General features: G+C 37.4%; 1 protein-coding gene across 2 annotated transcripts; it reads left to right on the top strand.

The window, feature by feature from the left end:
* The first annotated feature begins 68 nt into the window (after positions 1–68).
* si:ch211-207e14.4 (interleukin-17 receptor D) lies at positions 69–15,067 on the top strand. Of its 2 annotated transcripts, none has more exons than XM_055048613.1 (12): positions 69–297; positions 5,747–5,822; positions 6,624–6,782; positions 7,695–7,813; positions 8,787–8,910; positions 9,131–9,169; positions 9,257–9,402; positions 10,363–10,437; positions 11,320–11,377; positions 11,875–12,015; positions 12,102–12,274; positions 13,567–15,067. In XM_055048613.1, exons 1-12 carry the CDS (start codon positions 187–189, stop codon positions 14,107–14,109), a joined length of 1,764 nt encoding a protein of 587 aa, XP_054904588.1. In that variant the 5' UTR covers positions 69–186; the 3' UTR covers positions 14,110–15,067. The 2 variants fall into 2 exon arrangements, with proteins under 2 accessions (XP_054904588.1, XP_054904587.1); XM_055048612.1 differs by having other exon boundaries at positions 11,872–12,015.
* Positions 15,068–15,111: the final 44 nt, after the last annotated feature.

Here is a 15,111-nt window from a genome sequence, read left to right as displayed (position 1 = left end):
AGGAGGAAGCACGCGCTGCCTTGCAGTGTCTGCTCCACCTGCGCAGGCCCGCGGCCTCAGGACACCACTCCCCTCCTTGCCGTTTTCCCTCCTCCTGGATATGCTGCTTTCACAGCAGCCGCCTTTAAAAGTCGGGCCTCTGACGGAGCTCCACAGTGTTTTTGTAAGCGTGGTTGTGGCAGCAGCATGTGGAGGTTGTACCTGCTGCTGGTTGCGTCCCAGCCGTTGTGGGCTCAGACGGAAGTCCCGGTTTCAGCCGTCGCCCCTCAGAACTGCAGCCTGGAATGTGTCCGGCAGGTAGGTTTCTCCTGTCTGGAGGCTTGCTTCATGTGACGGTCACCCCCGCAGCTGAGGAACAGCACACAGCAGAAACACTGGCGCCGATTGACTGTTTGGGCTTTACAGTGTAAAATAAAGCCATACAAGCTTCGAATATGAATAGTTGTACGACGGTCACGTTTCCAAATTGCACTCGTACGAAAATCTATATCAAGTTAGATATAGACTGACAACAGAGAATTTAGCAGAAGAAAAAACTGTTTTCACTTGAATTTTCAGGAAGACATGAAATAATCAAGAGAAAACTCCATTTGCACAGTGCTTTAACCACAGCGTGGGGAACTTGTTCTTATTGCTGTAGTTCTACTACACCATACTTTTATTTGAGTAATGTTATTACACAATTTATTGTCTAATGTTTTATCACCTGAGCCCTCTGTACTATTTGGATATCAACACGGAAGTAAACAAGATTGTTCTGACATTCTGAATGTGTGTTTAGAGTGCAGACCTTTCAGAAAGAGATGAATACATTTTGGAATGAGGCTGAAACATAAAATGTGGAAAAAGTGAAGTGCCATGAGTATCATTACCAACTATATTCATAGTTTAATAACAAGAACAAATTAATTGGATAAATTTGTTTGTAGTTATGTGATTTATTTGTATGGCTCTTATATTTTAAAATTCCAGAATTTTCACATAAAATTATGTTTCCCCATCAGCAGTTACTGAAACAGCATTTTTACAAATTACTTTTTCACTTGTCTTTTCTTGAAAGATAATTTTTTTCTTCAGTAAAAATGTCGATGTACTGCTGAGCTTACTGAAGTACAGTTTTTCAACCCATGTCATGCTTTCATTTTAGTTAATATCTGATTTCCAAAGGTTTAAAATGGTAAATCTCAAAGCGTAAAGTTAGCAAGAATTGTTTCACATTAAATCTAGAAATCATCTCTGAAAGATTTTTCAAGAAGCAAGAACATTGTTTGGAGGTGGAAAAAGTGGTTCAGATTGAGTAAAAAAAAAACAAACAAAAAAAAAAACCACTATTTCAGCATATGGTGACTTTAGCAGTAATTGGAGCATGTTTTGCTTCCTGCAGCCTGACCCATTATGTACTTTTGCATCAGGTTTGTCAAGATTATTGCTGCTCATCAGCTCGCCTGCCAGAAGAAAGGTTAGAAGATATGAATTTATGCTCGAGGCAAATACTTTCTTTTTACACAACAGTGGGTTGGACACACATGAAGGAAGAAGCATTATTTATTGCTGCCAGAGCATGAAGTTTAAATAGTATGAATAGAAACTATCACAATTTTGGAAGCCCTTTCCAAAACCGATGAAGAATTAGAAAGAAACCTTGCAGAAAATTGAAGTATTAAAGGGATCGTTTGACTTCATAAATCTACTCGATTAGTAAACATGTCACACCTATTTAATAAAAACATAAGAATAATTGTTTTTATTTTTAGAAAAACTGACCTGCACCTGATATCTCCCAACTAACTGTACTTTCTTTGTTGCAACAAAATTGAACAAAAAAGCTGCCCTGTGGAAATGTTCTCAACATTTTGATTCTTCCCTTAACTAAATATTTTCTCTTACTTTATATTCACTCTCAGATGGCTATCATAACTTCATTTTATTTATTCAAGGAAAAAGAAACATTTTCTGTAATTCAAGATGCCTTTGAGGTTTGGGGACTTTGTGGTTGAAAGGTATGGGGTGTCTTTTTTTTTTTTAAACCTTACTAAATGTCTTCTTCAGTGTGTTTTATCATTTCACTAGAGTAACAGATTTGTCAGTCAGACCTAATTTCAGACAATAATTACTCCTTCTTTTAGAATGAGCTAAATAGAAAAGAATTTGAAACAATTCCATCCTGTTTGTACTGCATTGTTGATAAGTAAAAACATCGCAATCTGCCAAAAGTACACTCCCAGCGCTCTTACTGAGATGATTACGCACAGATGTTTGGAAAACTAACACTACTAATTTTTGGTCCTTCTACCAGCTTGGAAAATTTAAATGAAACCAAAGTTGTTTCAACCAAATTTGTTCACTTCTGTCTCATTTTGAATATCATTTTGCTCCTACTGAACTAAAATACTGAAAACAAACCAGGACCTAAATGAAAGGTTTTAAATGAAAAAACTTAAGAATCAGCAAATGTATTATTTTTTACTTTATTATTCAAAAGTCAAATCATTGTTGTTTTAAATAGTTAAAACAGTGTATAATCATTTGCATGAAAAGTCAGTCCAGAATCACCCCCTCTTAAATAAATTTAAAACCTGCGAGTTCAGATTGGTTAAGATAAAAAACAAACAGCTGCCATTTGAACATGGATGTGGACAAGTTTTATGAGAAACAAAATCACAAATATGCCTGATTTGGTGTCTAAGCATAAAATATAACTTAAGGAGTGTTAAATATTTCACATGTATTCTAACGTGAAATATTTAACCCTTTTTCCCCAGACAGTCATGTATATCAACTGCCCCAAGATGAATCATCACAGTTTGCCAGCAGGTTAACTAGCTTTAGTGGTCTAAATGGAAACAAGCCTAAATTTGAGATTTTTATAAAATCCTTCTCAACCTCAAAACTTAAAACTTTTACATTTTGTGTATAAGATAATCATCTGTGAATATTGTTTAAGCAGGTTGATAAAAATGAGGAATGCTAATCTACTGTAAATACAAAGGTTATAGAATAGCAATTATAATAGCAACATAACTCCAGTGGAATCTCATTAGTAATAGAGAACAAGTCAAAATTTTAATATTGCAGTTGGATGAAATTTTTCTGCATTGTTTTCATGACTTGCTGAGCATCATTTCCAAAGAAGGACATATAAGATGGTAGGATGTTCTAATCATTAAGAAGGCTGTAGACTGAAGAAACGACCATCTGGCTGGAAGTGGAAGATCAAACTGTATAACTGAAACTCCTGGGACTAAATGTGAATTGAATTTACTTAGTGTTATTTAATCACAAGAAAAACAAAAACGTGAAAGCTCAGAGGCAACCTAATAAGTTCAGTACATCACTTATTAAAACTTTACAGAGAAAGTTTTAACAGCCCTTGAATTCCACATTTTGCCCTGGTAAAACCACAGGCCTTGATCTACTTTGTTGGTCTGTTTTGGTTTTAACTCAAAGCAGGGAAAAGATCCATAATTCAGCGCTTTCTTTTTATAAAAAGATGGGGTATAAATATTCAGGAATTACTTGGATATTCCTGGATATAGGAATATCTTTGTAGTTCTACAGGTTTGCCTCTCCAGGTTTTTCACATCCAGAGACTGGGATGCTCTTTTTTGAGACTCCTTCCTGAGTCTTCCTTCAAACCAACCATCTAAACTGGTAGTTGTGCCGCACTCTTTCCACCTTTGCATGGATTGAGCAGTTCTCTGTGAGTTGGTTCTGAAAGCTTCAGATACAGGTCACTTATATCCTAAATTATCTTTCAGACTGAAAGAAGTACCAGATACATTTAGCTCTGAATGTATGTATTTGCCTTTCAACACTGACAAATGGAACAGAGGTCAGTGGGGCTTACATTGTACTCTTAAATTAAAAATAGTTGAACTTTGACCGTAGTCAATGATACCTGCATAAGTATCTGTGTTGGATACCTTTGCAGCCAAGACAGACAGCATACCTGGACTTAGTAGATGTTTTAACGGTTGCTCATTGGTCCAAAGTTGCGTTTTCAAATGAATATAAAATTTGTATTTCATTGGGAGTCAAAGTCCCAAAGTCTGAAGAAAAATAAATAAATCCAGAAGCCCAGTACCCATGTTGCTCCAAGTCCAGAGTGAAGTTTCCACAGTCAGTGAATTCAATACCTGGCAATTTTAGAGCGCTTGATGCTTCCGTCTGCTGCCAAGCTTTATGGAGATTTTGATTTCATTTTTCAACAGGACTTGGCACCTGTCTGCACTGCCAAATGTTCCAAAAGCTGCTTCAATGAACATGTTTGTTTTAAGGACACTCAGTGAGGACCTGGAAATTCAACCACACACAGGAGTACGCAAAGGAAAAAATGAAGTTTAATTTATTTTGGATTCTGGTTGCTGCTCAGGATGAAGTCGTCAAACACAGCACTAAGAGGCTGGTGATGCATGGATAAAGGAGGGGTGTCAGTTAAGCTGACCTGTAGAGCAGTGGACGGGTGCAGCAGAGGAACCGAAGGTAGGATGACAGGGAGTTGCAGGTAACAGAACAGGCTTCTGTGGAAGCAATGAAGATCTCCACAAGGAGATCCAAAAGGCAACACCCAGGGACTTTGATGATAAACAGTTGGTTGTGAGGCAGAGGTTGGGTCCAGAAATCCAGAATAGAAGGGATCCACGAAGGGCTTGGCAGAAGGGGGAAGTCCTTGGACAGAAAAGGGTCGTAGAAACACTGAAGGCTTGGAAGGAATGATCTCTACTGGCTCATGGTTGTCAATAATCTGGCAAGGAGATAGAGGCTGAGGTGTTTAAGTAGGGCTGTAATAACACATCACATTATTTTTGAAACAATTGCTACTTATTTGGTTTGTGTTCTATATTTCTGTGTAAATACCATAAAACTTTGGTTCCAAGGTTATCGCATAGAATGTCATTAGGCCAGTATAGACACAATGGTTTCACGCGTGGTCCTTGGATTGCTTTCACTGAAAGCAAAAGTTCTAGGGGAGTAGAAGAAGGTTTAGGTAATATTTCCTATTTCAAATTTTTAGTTTACAACTGCTGCTAGGCAAACTGGTCTGAATGAAAACAATCCAGCTGTAAAAATTTACTGTTTAAGTTACATTTTTGTTTTACTGTTAGCTCAGGGAAACAAATGGTCCTGCTTATGGATGAAAAAGCCCATTCTTCCTGTAGATCTGCTTCCAATTTAAATTCCATAAAGCCTTTTCACTGTTAATTAGATCTACTGGCTTTGTCAAAGCAGATATATAATGTAAATCTCTTTGCCTGTAGGCAGACCATGTGCAAAAAGTTTGTGGTTGAATGAACAAGTCAAAGTTGAAAGGAAAACAAGGAAATTGGAAGTTGGTAGGTTTCAATTTAAGGAACTTGTACAATATTTGAACAAAATAAGGCTCCAGAACTACTTTCTTTGCTCAACTTATTTTCTCAAACAAAACTGCCAAAGTTTTGTTTGATGCAGATAACATGATTGTCTCTCCCCAAGTTCATCTCATGCCTATATTTTCAAAGTCTGACTGCACCAACTTTGTAACGCTCTTGTAGATGGAAAGTATCAAAGCATACTGTCCTTAAAGTTTGAAAGTGGAGGCATAAAAGTGTCGGGAAGTTGAGATTTTCCAGCTGAGCTCCATTAAATAAATGGAGATTTATTGTTGGCCTCTTTTTTCCTTTATGTTGGTCTGTGGACATTCCTTAGGAATTCAAAGAAAAACAAAGAAGCTGAAACTGAATCTAATTACAAACCTTCTGCTCTATAGGGACGACCTGAATGTGAATATTGCAGAGTAACCGGAGATGACATCAAGAAGAAAGTGGGTCTCATCTCCAACCATGGTAGGTCACAATCAGCCTGGCGGCACAGACTGAATGTTTGATTGTTTTTTTTTTCTTTGGGTTCATAGATTTTAATTCAATTTTAATTTAATGTTTATTTATTTCAAACAGACAAAAAGCAAAAACAAGAAAAGATAAAATGCAAAACAGATTGTCGTGCCCATTGGCATGCTATTTGACATTATTTGTTGGAAAAGGAGCAGACAGAAGATTCAAGATCTTATTATTCCCTGATCCTCTCAAACTTATAACCTACAAACATTTAAATCTCCCCACACCAGATAAGTTTACTATGGATTTTCTTTGGACCTTTTATTTCCACGATGTAATGGTAGCCAGGAATATTGATTTACCGGTGAGTGGACATTCTAGACCAGGGGTGTCAAACTTCAGTCCTCAAGGGCTGCTGTCCTGCAGTGTTTAGATGTGCCACAGGTACAAAACACAGGAATGAAATGGCTTAATTACCTCCTCTATGTGTAGATAAGATCTTCAGAGCCTTGCTAATGATCTAATTATTCTATTCAGGTGTGGTGCAGCAGAGACACATCTAAAAGTTGTAGGACACCAGCCCTCGAGGACTGGAGTTTGACACCCCTGTTCTAGACCAAAATGTCACACACACAGATGAAAGAAAGGTGTTTAATTTTAATAAAAATGACCTGAAAGTTAATACAAATCCCCCCCCATCACTTTCCAAAAGCATGTTGCTACTAATTTGTTGTGCTATACCTTCACACTGTCACCCTGTAATTAAAATAAATAAATACATAATTTTGCCATAATATTGATCCTCCCCAGGCTGTATTCCATGGCCTTGCTTGGAGCTGCTTGGGGATGAAGACCCATCAATCTGTGAGCATTACGTCCAAGCACCGGACAATGTGAAGGTTGAGTTCGTACATGAGCCCAACCCTAAAACGGACACTGTTATTGTCTCCTGGAAGCCCAGCCACTACGGTATGTTCACTCACACTCTTCACCTAAAAACACCTTCTGAGGGGTAATGATTGGTGAGTCATTTTGGGCAATTTTCTTTCTTCAGTGAAAAAAAATAAAGCATTTCTCAGATGGAGGGTTATTTCCAGTCTCATGTCATCCTTTGGCTAAGTGCTAGTTCAAACTTCTTCTCTGACGGTCACAATTTTAAAGCTTTATTTGAACAAACCTGCAAAGCGTGCCAACTTGGAGATCTTGTCATAATACCAGCTTGGCATACATCTGAATCCCGTCCAGATGATTAGTAACTTTAAGCTCCTCCAGACAAGAACAGGAGAAAAAGTTTTCCTATTACACAGTTTTGATGCCTAAAGCAGAGTTGAGTCGTGGACTCAAGGCCTCCAAACCTGGGTCGCTCTATCCCCTACGCCGCCACAGCACGCCCAAGAATCTTCTTTTAATATAAAAGGAAATTCCTCCTTTTAAAAAGGCTCAACACCAAAATATGTCAGAAAAACAACAAAAGCTAAAGGCTTGTGCACACTTAATAATGGTCAAGAACTTTGCTCATTTTAATTTCTTCCATCTGTCACAGACATCTCTGTCGGTCAGTCTTTTGGTTTCTAGCTTTCATGTTCCTGCAACTGCAACGACATAACACCCCTAATCCAGATGTTTTGTTGTGGAAATGAATTACCTTGATACTCTCTAAAGATTTCTTGAAAATCAAGAAGGAACCATTTATCATTTATTCACAGCAGGCACAACTGAACTGTATTTATCGCACACCTGTGACACACCTGTGTTTTTTATAGATTGCATACAGTGAATTCCTTATATTTTGTCAATGGAATTTTCTGCATGTTTAATAAGTTTAATAATATATGTTTAATAAGGATGCTTTCATGCTGTTTTCTTTTGTGCTTTCTGCAGGAATTGCCTTCTTGCGAGGCTTTCAAGTGTCTGTGCAGGCTTTGGGAGGGACTGCTGTTGCCTGCCAACTTTTGCTCTTCAGCCGTAACGTCTCCCTCTCTGCCACTCATGCTCAAACGGTATAATAGGCGGCATTCTCTTTGTTTCTCTTCCAAACGTCTAGCTAGTTTGCACAATGAAAGTTCACACTGTTTTTTTGCAAAAGGTTGCTTTACTTCATTCAGCGTTTCCATATTGGCTGGTTTAATTCCCATTTGTAACTAATTGATGTGACAAATTTCAAAATTTTAAATCCAATTTTAAATCATTTAAAATTTAGTTTTCAGCTGTCACTTTTCTATCTTTCTAGCACCTAGTTTGCTGAGCAAATGTTAGCAGCTTGTATGTTGACCCTTTGCAACTGCGTCAGCTAATCAAGTTGTGGCGTTTTGATGGACATGAGAAGTGAGGGACAGGTGTTTTGACTGTGATTGTTTTTCCAAATTCCTCTTCAAAGCATCCAGCTGGTTTGTGCAGCTTATACTTAGCAGGCCTAGAAACTGCCCCATGTCTTCCTCCCTCCTGATGTGTTTGTTGTTTGATTAAATCGCTGACTTTGCTTGAATTCATGCCACATTATTTTTATCACCATATCATAAACAGTACTGTTTCAGGAGCAGACTTGAAAGCATACTTCAAAGAACAGTTTTTTGGTACATGATGGTGGAGGGTTATTTAATAATTAGGTTCATAATAGTACCTAATCATTGGTAACCATCGTACATGATGGTTGCTAATGATTAGGTGCAGATCTAACCCTTTGATTATAACTTGCTGATCTCACTTATGAAGTATGTAAACATTAGTCTTCTTCGCTGCAGATTGAAGATTTGCAGCGAAGAATACACCAAGAGCTGACAAGTCATTACGGTTGATGGCTGCTCTCCATCTCTGACTTCTTAAAATCACCAAAAGGTTTCCAATAAAACAAGAAATTTGGTTTGCAACATTGTTCAGTCAGCAAAGCCAATAAGCCTGGGCACAATACAGTCATTCCAATATTTTTAAATGAGCTGGATTTTTAAAATATATCTGTATATATTATTTTTACAGTTCTACAAGTCAGACCCATTTCCCGGCCTCTCCTTGGGATCCCAGTATGCCGTTACTGTCATGGCCTTGCCGGTTCCTGAGCAGTGGGACAAGTTTTACCAAAGTTTTTACTTCAGCACTCGCTGTAAGAAGCTGTGGGCTTGGTATTCTGTCAATGTGAAACCTCGACACTCACAGATGAGGAACTAAATCGTTGCTTCGGAGCAATATTTATTGTTGTTTATTACTTATTGTGTAAATCCATTTTAGATTGTATGAGACTTCTCATCTTGTGTGTTCATAAAACTTGGCCCACCATTTTCTATATCGAATTAGGTATAGTTACAAGTTGTCTGTCTTTCCAGCATGTGCAGAGAAGAGTGGTTTGGAGCAATGTAAGCAAGGTAAGAAACACAAGTTATTGTAACTTGAGAGGAACATTTCCTCTGAAGATCAACTCTGCATGTAAGTATTTTGTGAAACGGTTGCAGACTGGTACCCGCAGCACATTGAGGTCCAGCAGGACGGTTCTGTCGTTATTGTGACTTTCAACTTGGCTCCACCAATCATGGGGATCAGAAGGTACTTCTGTCTTTGCCGTGGAGACGGAAAAGTGAAATACACAGACATAATTCTGGTGAGTGTGTTTCATGTTTCTTTTCAATTTGTAATAATTTGGCTTTAGTTTTAACCCAGTTTTAAAGAATGAACTTCCTATCATTCCTAACACACTGACTTGCCCTTTCACTAAAAATTAACAACAGCACCCCCAAGTGATCACACGAGGTAAATACTGGAGGCTTTTGCAATCAGTGCTTTTCTCAGAGGGGAAAAAATACAGATCCTTTCTGTCACTGATGTTGTGTGACTTGGAATTTTTTTTAATATTTAATTTTTTTTTAATTATATTTGAATTATATTTATGTTTCTACAGATTTAGATGCCCTGTTTCCACAGGGGATGAAATCACACAAGCTGTAATTTGATCTCCAGGCTGGCCTATAGTGTGTAGAAAATACATTCATGTTTGGCTGCACAAAACATTCCTTAGTTATTGCCAGGGTAGTTGTGGCAGTTTTCCTGGCTAATTTTATGGAATAAGTGAAAGAAAATATTTACACTAACAATACTAGTATCTATAGTTGGCCTAGTTTGGAAAGATAACTGAAAAGATGCTGTTCCATTGTTTCATTTTAAAACAAAATGCAATAGTTTTATTTTATTTTTTGGAAAGGATGACTTTTTCAACAATTTTACAAATCATGGAGGGATTTATTAAGAATTAGAACAAATAGATTATGTTTTTTTCAAATATAGGGCAGTTTTTGTCCTTTAATGAATAAATATATGTAAAGCTAAGATATATTTTTTTTCCTCTCCCTTCCTGTTTCTATTCTTGCAACATCGATGAGACTTGTTGAATTTTTTTAACAGCATTCGTCATGACAATCGTCAGATATTCTGGGCATGTGCATCGTGTTTGCATTAGTTGGTCTGTTTTATTTTGACCAACTAATACATAAATGTATTTATTATACATATGTCAATATGTATAATAAATGGGAAAAAAACAAAACACTGTTGTAATTTTTCTTAGGATTCCTTAGAAAGCAAAACCCACCACAGTTTTCAGCTGAGTGACCTTCATGAAGGAACCAACTACACCTGCGAGGTAAGACGCTCTGCTGATTTTTAACTTTTTTAAAAAAATGTATTGTTTTGTTTTTTCAGAAGAGCAGCAACATAAACCCATTTAGTATTTCAGATAACTCCAGGTACTGTTAACAGACAAAAGTTTGTACCCTAACCAGTGTAAAGGTTTCTTTTTTCTACACTTTATTACATTAAATCACACTGTAAATGGATTTTATTATGAATGGGAGTTTTATAAATTATTCAAACTCATGCATAATTGTCAAAAATCTGACATCATAAAGACTGAATAAGAAAAATGAGACAAAAAGCATAAAAAGTCTTGCATTTTAGACAAATAAATATATATTTTCAATCATTTCTTTGAACCAAAGAGTTAATAATAAACACATTTTTACTGAGGATCTTTACATGTGTATACATTTGAAATTTTAAATTGACAGTTGTGGGAGTGCGCTGTGGTGGCAGGGGTTAGCACGCCACACGCTTGGAAGCCTCAAACCTCGATGCGGATGACGTGGGTTTGACTCCCGGGCCCGGCGACCTTTGCCACATGTCTCCCCCCCTCTCCTTGCCCTCTTTCCTGTCAGTCTACTGTCAAAATGTGTAATCATTTGTTTAATTTCATTTTTTTAATGTATTTCTAATTGCGTATAAGAAAAACTTAAGTAACAAATGAAAAGAATGTGGGGATTTGTTTCTTTCCGATTAATAATTAATTAATTGCCAGGCTAACTGATACATTGATCAATAGCGAAAACAACCCACTCTAGTTATGTGATCAAATGTAAACACACAGCAAAACCTGTGTCAATGTTGAATTTATAGTGGAAGGAATCAGATCGCTGCTCCTGTTTTCAGATTTTGAAACCTGAAATTAACTTTATTGCTTCTGTCACAGATTGCTGCCAAGGAGGTAGACGCAGTAAGAAAGCGCTTCAAGATTTCTATCCAGAAAGGTATGGAAGGCTTCAAGGATGCTTCCATTCTAATTGTCTTAACAAGGCAGAGTGGTGAAGTATTACCAAGTCAGTATGTGGGAATCAAAAGGCCAAGACTTAAAAAAGCAGGTTGATGAGGAACATTTTACAGCTATTTGTAAATATATTTTTTAATATTGTATTATTGTCACAATTTTTTAACTGGGGTGTGTACATTTTTTAGATCAATTGTATATACAAAAATACCTAAAATTACATCAGTTGTGCTTTTTAAGTCTGATCAGTGCAAATAATTGACAAGCAGAATTGATTGTAAATTGGTACCTTAGTTTTCTTAATGAGAGTGGAGTTAATCCTGTAAAGTTTTAATGCATTTAAAAGAGTCTCACTTTCACTTTTTAATGACTGTTTTTATTCTCTTCTTCTTGTGGTTCTGAAATTTGAACTGTCTTGAGTAAAGTGTTTTTAGAAAACATGGACATTAACCTCCCCATCTAAACTTCCTCCATCAGCAGAGACTCTTCCCTCTACTCCTCCATCCTTGGCTGTGGTGTTAGCTGTGTGTCTGCCTGTGGTGGCTGTTTTTGGAGTCCTCCTCGCTGCGCTCATGTGTTGGAGGTCGAAGGTGTACAGGAAGAAACTCGATGCAAACCCGGGTGCAAATACATGCTTACTAAACCACGCAAAAACACACTTTGGCTTGACACAAATGTGTAACATGTTATTTTTTATTTGTATCTAGAAATCGATACCTTTTATGAAGAGAAAGACGCCTTAAAAGAACCGGTGGGGTTGTCTGGAAACAGGACGACCCCACCTCGTCTACTAATATGCTACAGTGGCTATGACGGAGCGGCTCATGTCAAAGCCGTCATGCAGTTGGGAGCCTTCATACAGCAGCACATGGCAACCCGGGTAACCTTTGCACATACACGCACTCACACACACAAACCCACGTCCTTAGATTCAGAGGTTTTTCAGACACATTACATTAGGCTGCAGTTGCCACAAAATCTTGTATTAACTTGCACTGTGTACCATTCAGTGATGTTGTATTTCCTCTTGTTAGATATGGATATTTTGCTAGTTGCTATGGTTCTCTTTCTGCAGGTGTAGAAGCAGACTTCTAGGCTGTTGGCTTCTGTCTCTCCTCTGCTCTCATCTCCTTTTTTAAACATTTTCTACACTTTGTTCCCTTACTTTCCCCCCTTTCTTTTCCATTTGAAAGAATTTCAGAGCACTTTCTAAAAGTTTGGTACATGTATCAAGTTGAGCATCATAGCAAAAGCTGTAATTCCCCACTTGTGACGGTAAATGTGTTGGACCTCACCTTAGCACTGACAAAACAATTCTTAGTACGAGTGGGTGATATGGATTCATAATTTTATCACAATATTTTGTGCTGCTGTTGTGATAACGATAAAGATTTTGATTTAAACAAGTATTCATTTCTTATTTGTTAGGTAACTAACTGTATGGCTGTGACTGCATAGCACAGCCTTCATAGCACCCCAAACACAAATATTGTTCTTGGAAAACATGCTCATTTGAAACTGGCTTCTTCAGTATGCCACTTTCTTAAAAGCCTGAGATTTATATCTCTAAGCTTTGCTAATTAACTGCATTTAATCATACTTTCAAATGACTAATATTTATTGGCGTTCTCTTGGAGCAAACATTGGAGAAAATAGCAAAAAACAAATATGTGATTTCTGATCTTACTGTCAGTGTTTTTATTTACCACCAATAGATAAAATTGATCAAGATAACAATAAATCAAGATTCTTATCTTGATGAGTTTTTTTTTCACAATGAATGATAAACAATATGATAAATGCCCAACCCTAATTCTGAGTGTCACACTGTCAAACAGGACATGCTGCAAACATTAAAACATCTTCACTCTTAGAATCTTGTCTGTATTATGTATAACTCCAGCAAAATGTTGTCTATTTCATTATGTGGAAGGATGTACTCTGTTCCATTCAGACAAAGATATGACCTTCTAGAAGCAGTGTTTAGGTTAAAAACTTCCGCTACACATTTTGAGTCTTGGATATGCACAACTGTGAGGCATTCCCTAAAGTAATATTTGTCAAACCCACCGAAATACACTATAGTTAGGGGTTGCCACGCAACAAAATTTAGAAAAACCATAACTGCCATGAATATTTTTGTGAGACACTTGAATATGCATGTCTTCACAGGTGTGTCTGGACCTTTGGGACTATCTGAACATTGCTGAGGAAGGAATTATGGCCTGGTACTGTCGGCAGATCCGGGAGAGTGACTTTGTTCTGGTGATCTGTTCTCCGGGACTCAGGCAGAGATATGATCCAGACGTGACTCATGACGACAGTGTGGATTTAATGTCGAATGCCTGCAGTTGCAAAGCCATTGTCCAACTTATCGGTGAGGAGGTGGGACGGGCCAAGGCCCGGGGAGAAGACATGTCTAAATACATGGCGGCTGTTTTCAAGTACTGCAAGGAAACGGACATTCCCACTGAGCTGAGGCTGGCAACTCACTACACGTTACCACGCGACCTGCCCCTGCTCTTCTCACACCTGCATGGAGTGGCCCTGCACAGACCCGGCAGTTACCTGAAGATAAACAGCATCACAGAGGAAGGTTACACCAGCGTCCCAATGGGAGCTGCTCTGCAGCTGGCAATCCAGGAGGCAGGGATGGCACTGAACGGAAAGCAGCAGCAGATGGAGGAGCTGAGCTATAATAGAGTGGATGCCTGAACATAATCGTATTGGGGAAAAATATACGTTATTATTTTGTAGTAAAGAAGTGTTATAAAGGTGGATAATTCACTCCAGATGTCAGTAACGACCTAAGTGAGAAGTTCAAGGCATCTCTTGTAGGGCAAAGCCAGTAGCCAGACAACAGAGGCAGCAGTGGAAGTAATAAATACTGCCACCTGCAGTTGTAAGTTAGAAGTCACAATGTTTTTGACTTTTTTTTTTTTTTGCTGAAACGCACAATTATGTATTAGCGTGAAAAAGAGGATCATGACTTTCCATAATCACATAATTTAAAAAAAAGGGACTGAGTAATGTTCATTGATGTTTGGCAAATTTTGGATGGTTTATCAGCTTTCTATGCCTTTTTGTAGTTTGTTTTTCTGTCATTTCACCTTTTTACACATAACTAATTTCATGGGCTCATTTATTTTGATTTCCTGGTATGTGGGGATCTCTTGGATTTTTATTGATACATGGAGTGAATTTCATGCCAATAGCCTCATCAGAAACATAGTTACTGAAAACTCAATATCTTTCCCCACTAATTATTATACATACATTATATTCCAGTTGGACCTCAGATACACACAATTTTGTGCTATTACTTATGACTTCATGCATGCAATATCATACAGGAAAAAAAAATAAGTCCTGACACCGCTATGTAAAAACTGAGTAATGTTTTACAAAATGCTGCTATTATTTGAAACACTTTGAAAATAAGTGTTACCTATGGATCTAAAAAAAGATCAGTGTTTATATTTATTCTTTATTTATCCTTGTGCTAATCTCAAATTGTTCAAGAATGAATGAAATAATGTATTGTTTCCTTTCCCTTTTTGAGAACCTTTTGAATGGAATGTTTATGTATGTAAATTGTCATCATCAAAGTATTTTTGTAAAACATATATTTTTACTACGTACTAAATTTATAATAAACAATAGTTGGAACCAAGTTTGCCAAAGTTTCCAAATGTAACTAATCAAGTTTTGATGCCC

The sequence above is a fragment of the Poeciliopsis prolifica genome, unplaced genomic scaffold (genome assembly GCF_027474105.1).
Source record: "Poeciliopsis prolifica strain line A6 unplaced genomic scaffold, Auburn_PproV2 SCAFFOLD027, whole genome shotgun sequence".
Lineage (NCBI taxonomy): Eukaryota > Metazoa > Chordata > Actinopteri > Cyprinodontiformes > Poeciliidae > Poeciliopsis > Poeciliopsis prolifica.
The sequence above is the reverse complement of the archived record's forward strand: the minus strand, read 5'-3'. Positions and strand labels throughout refer to the sequence as shown.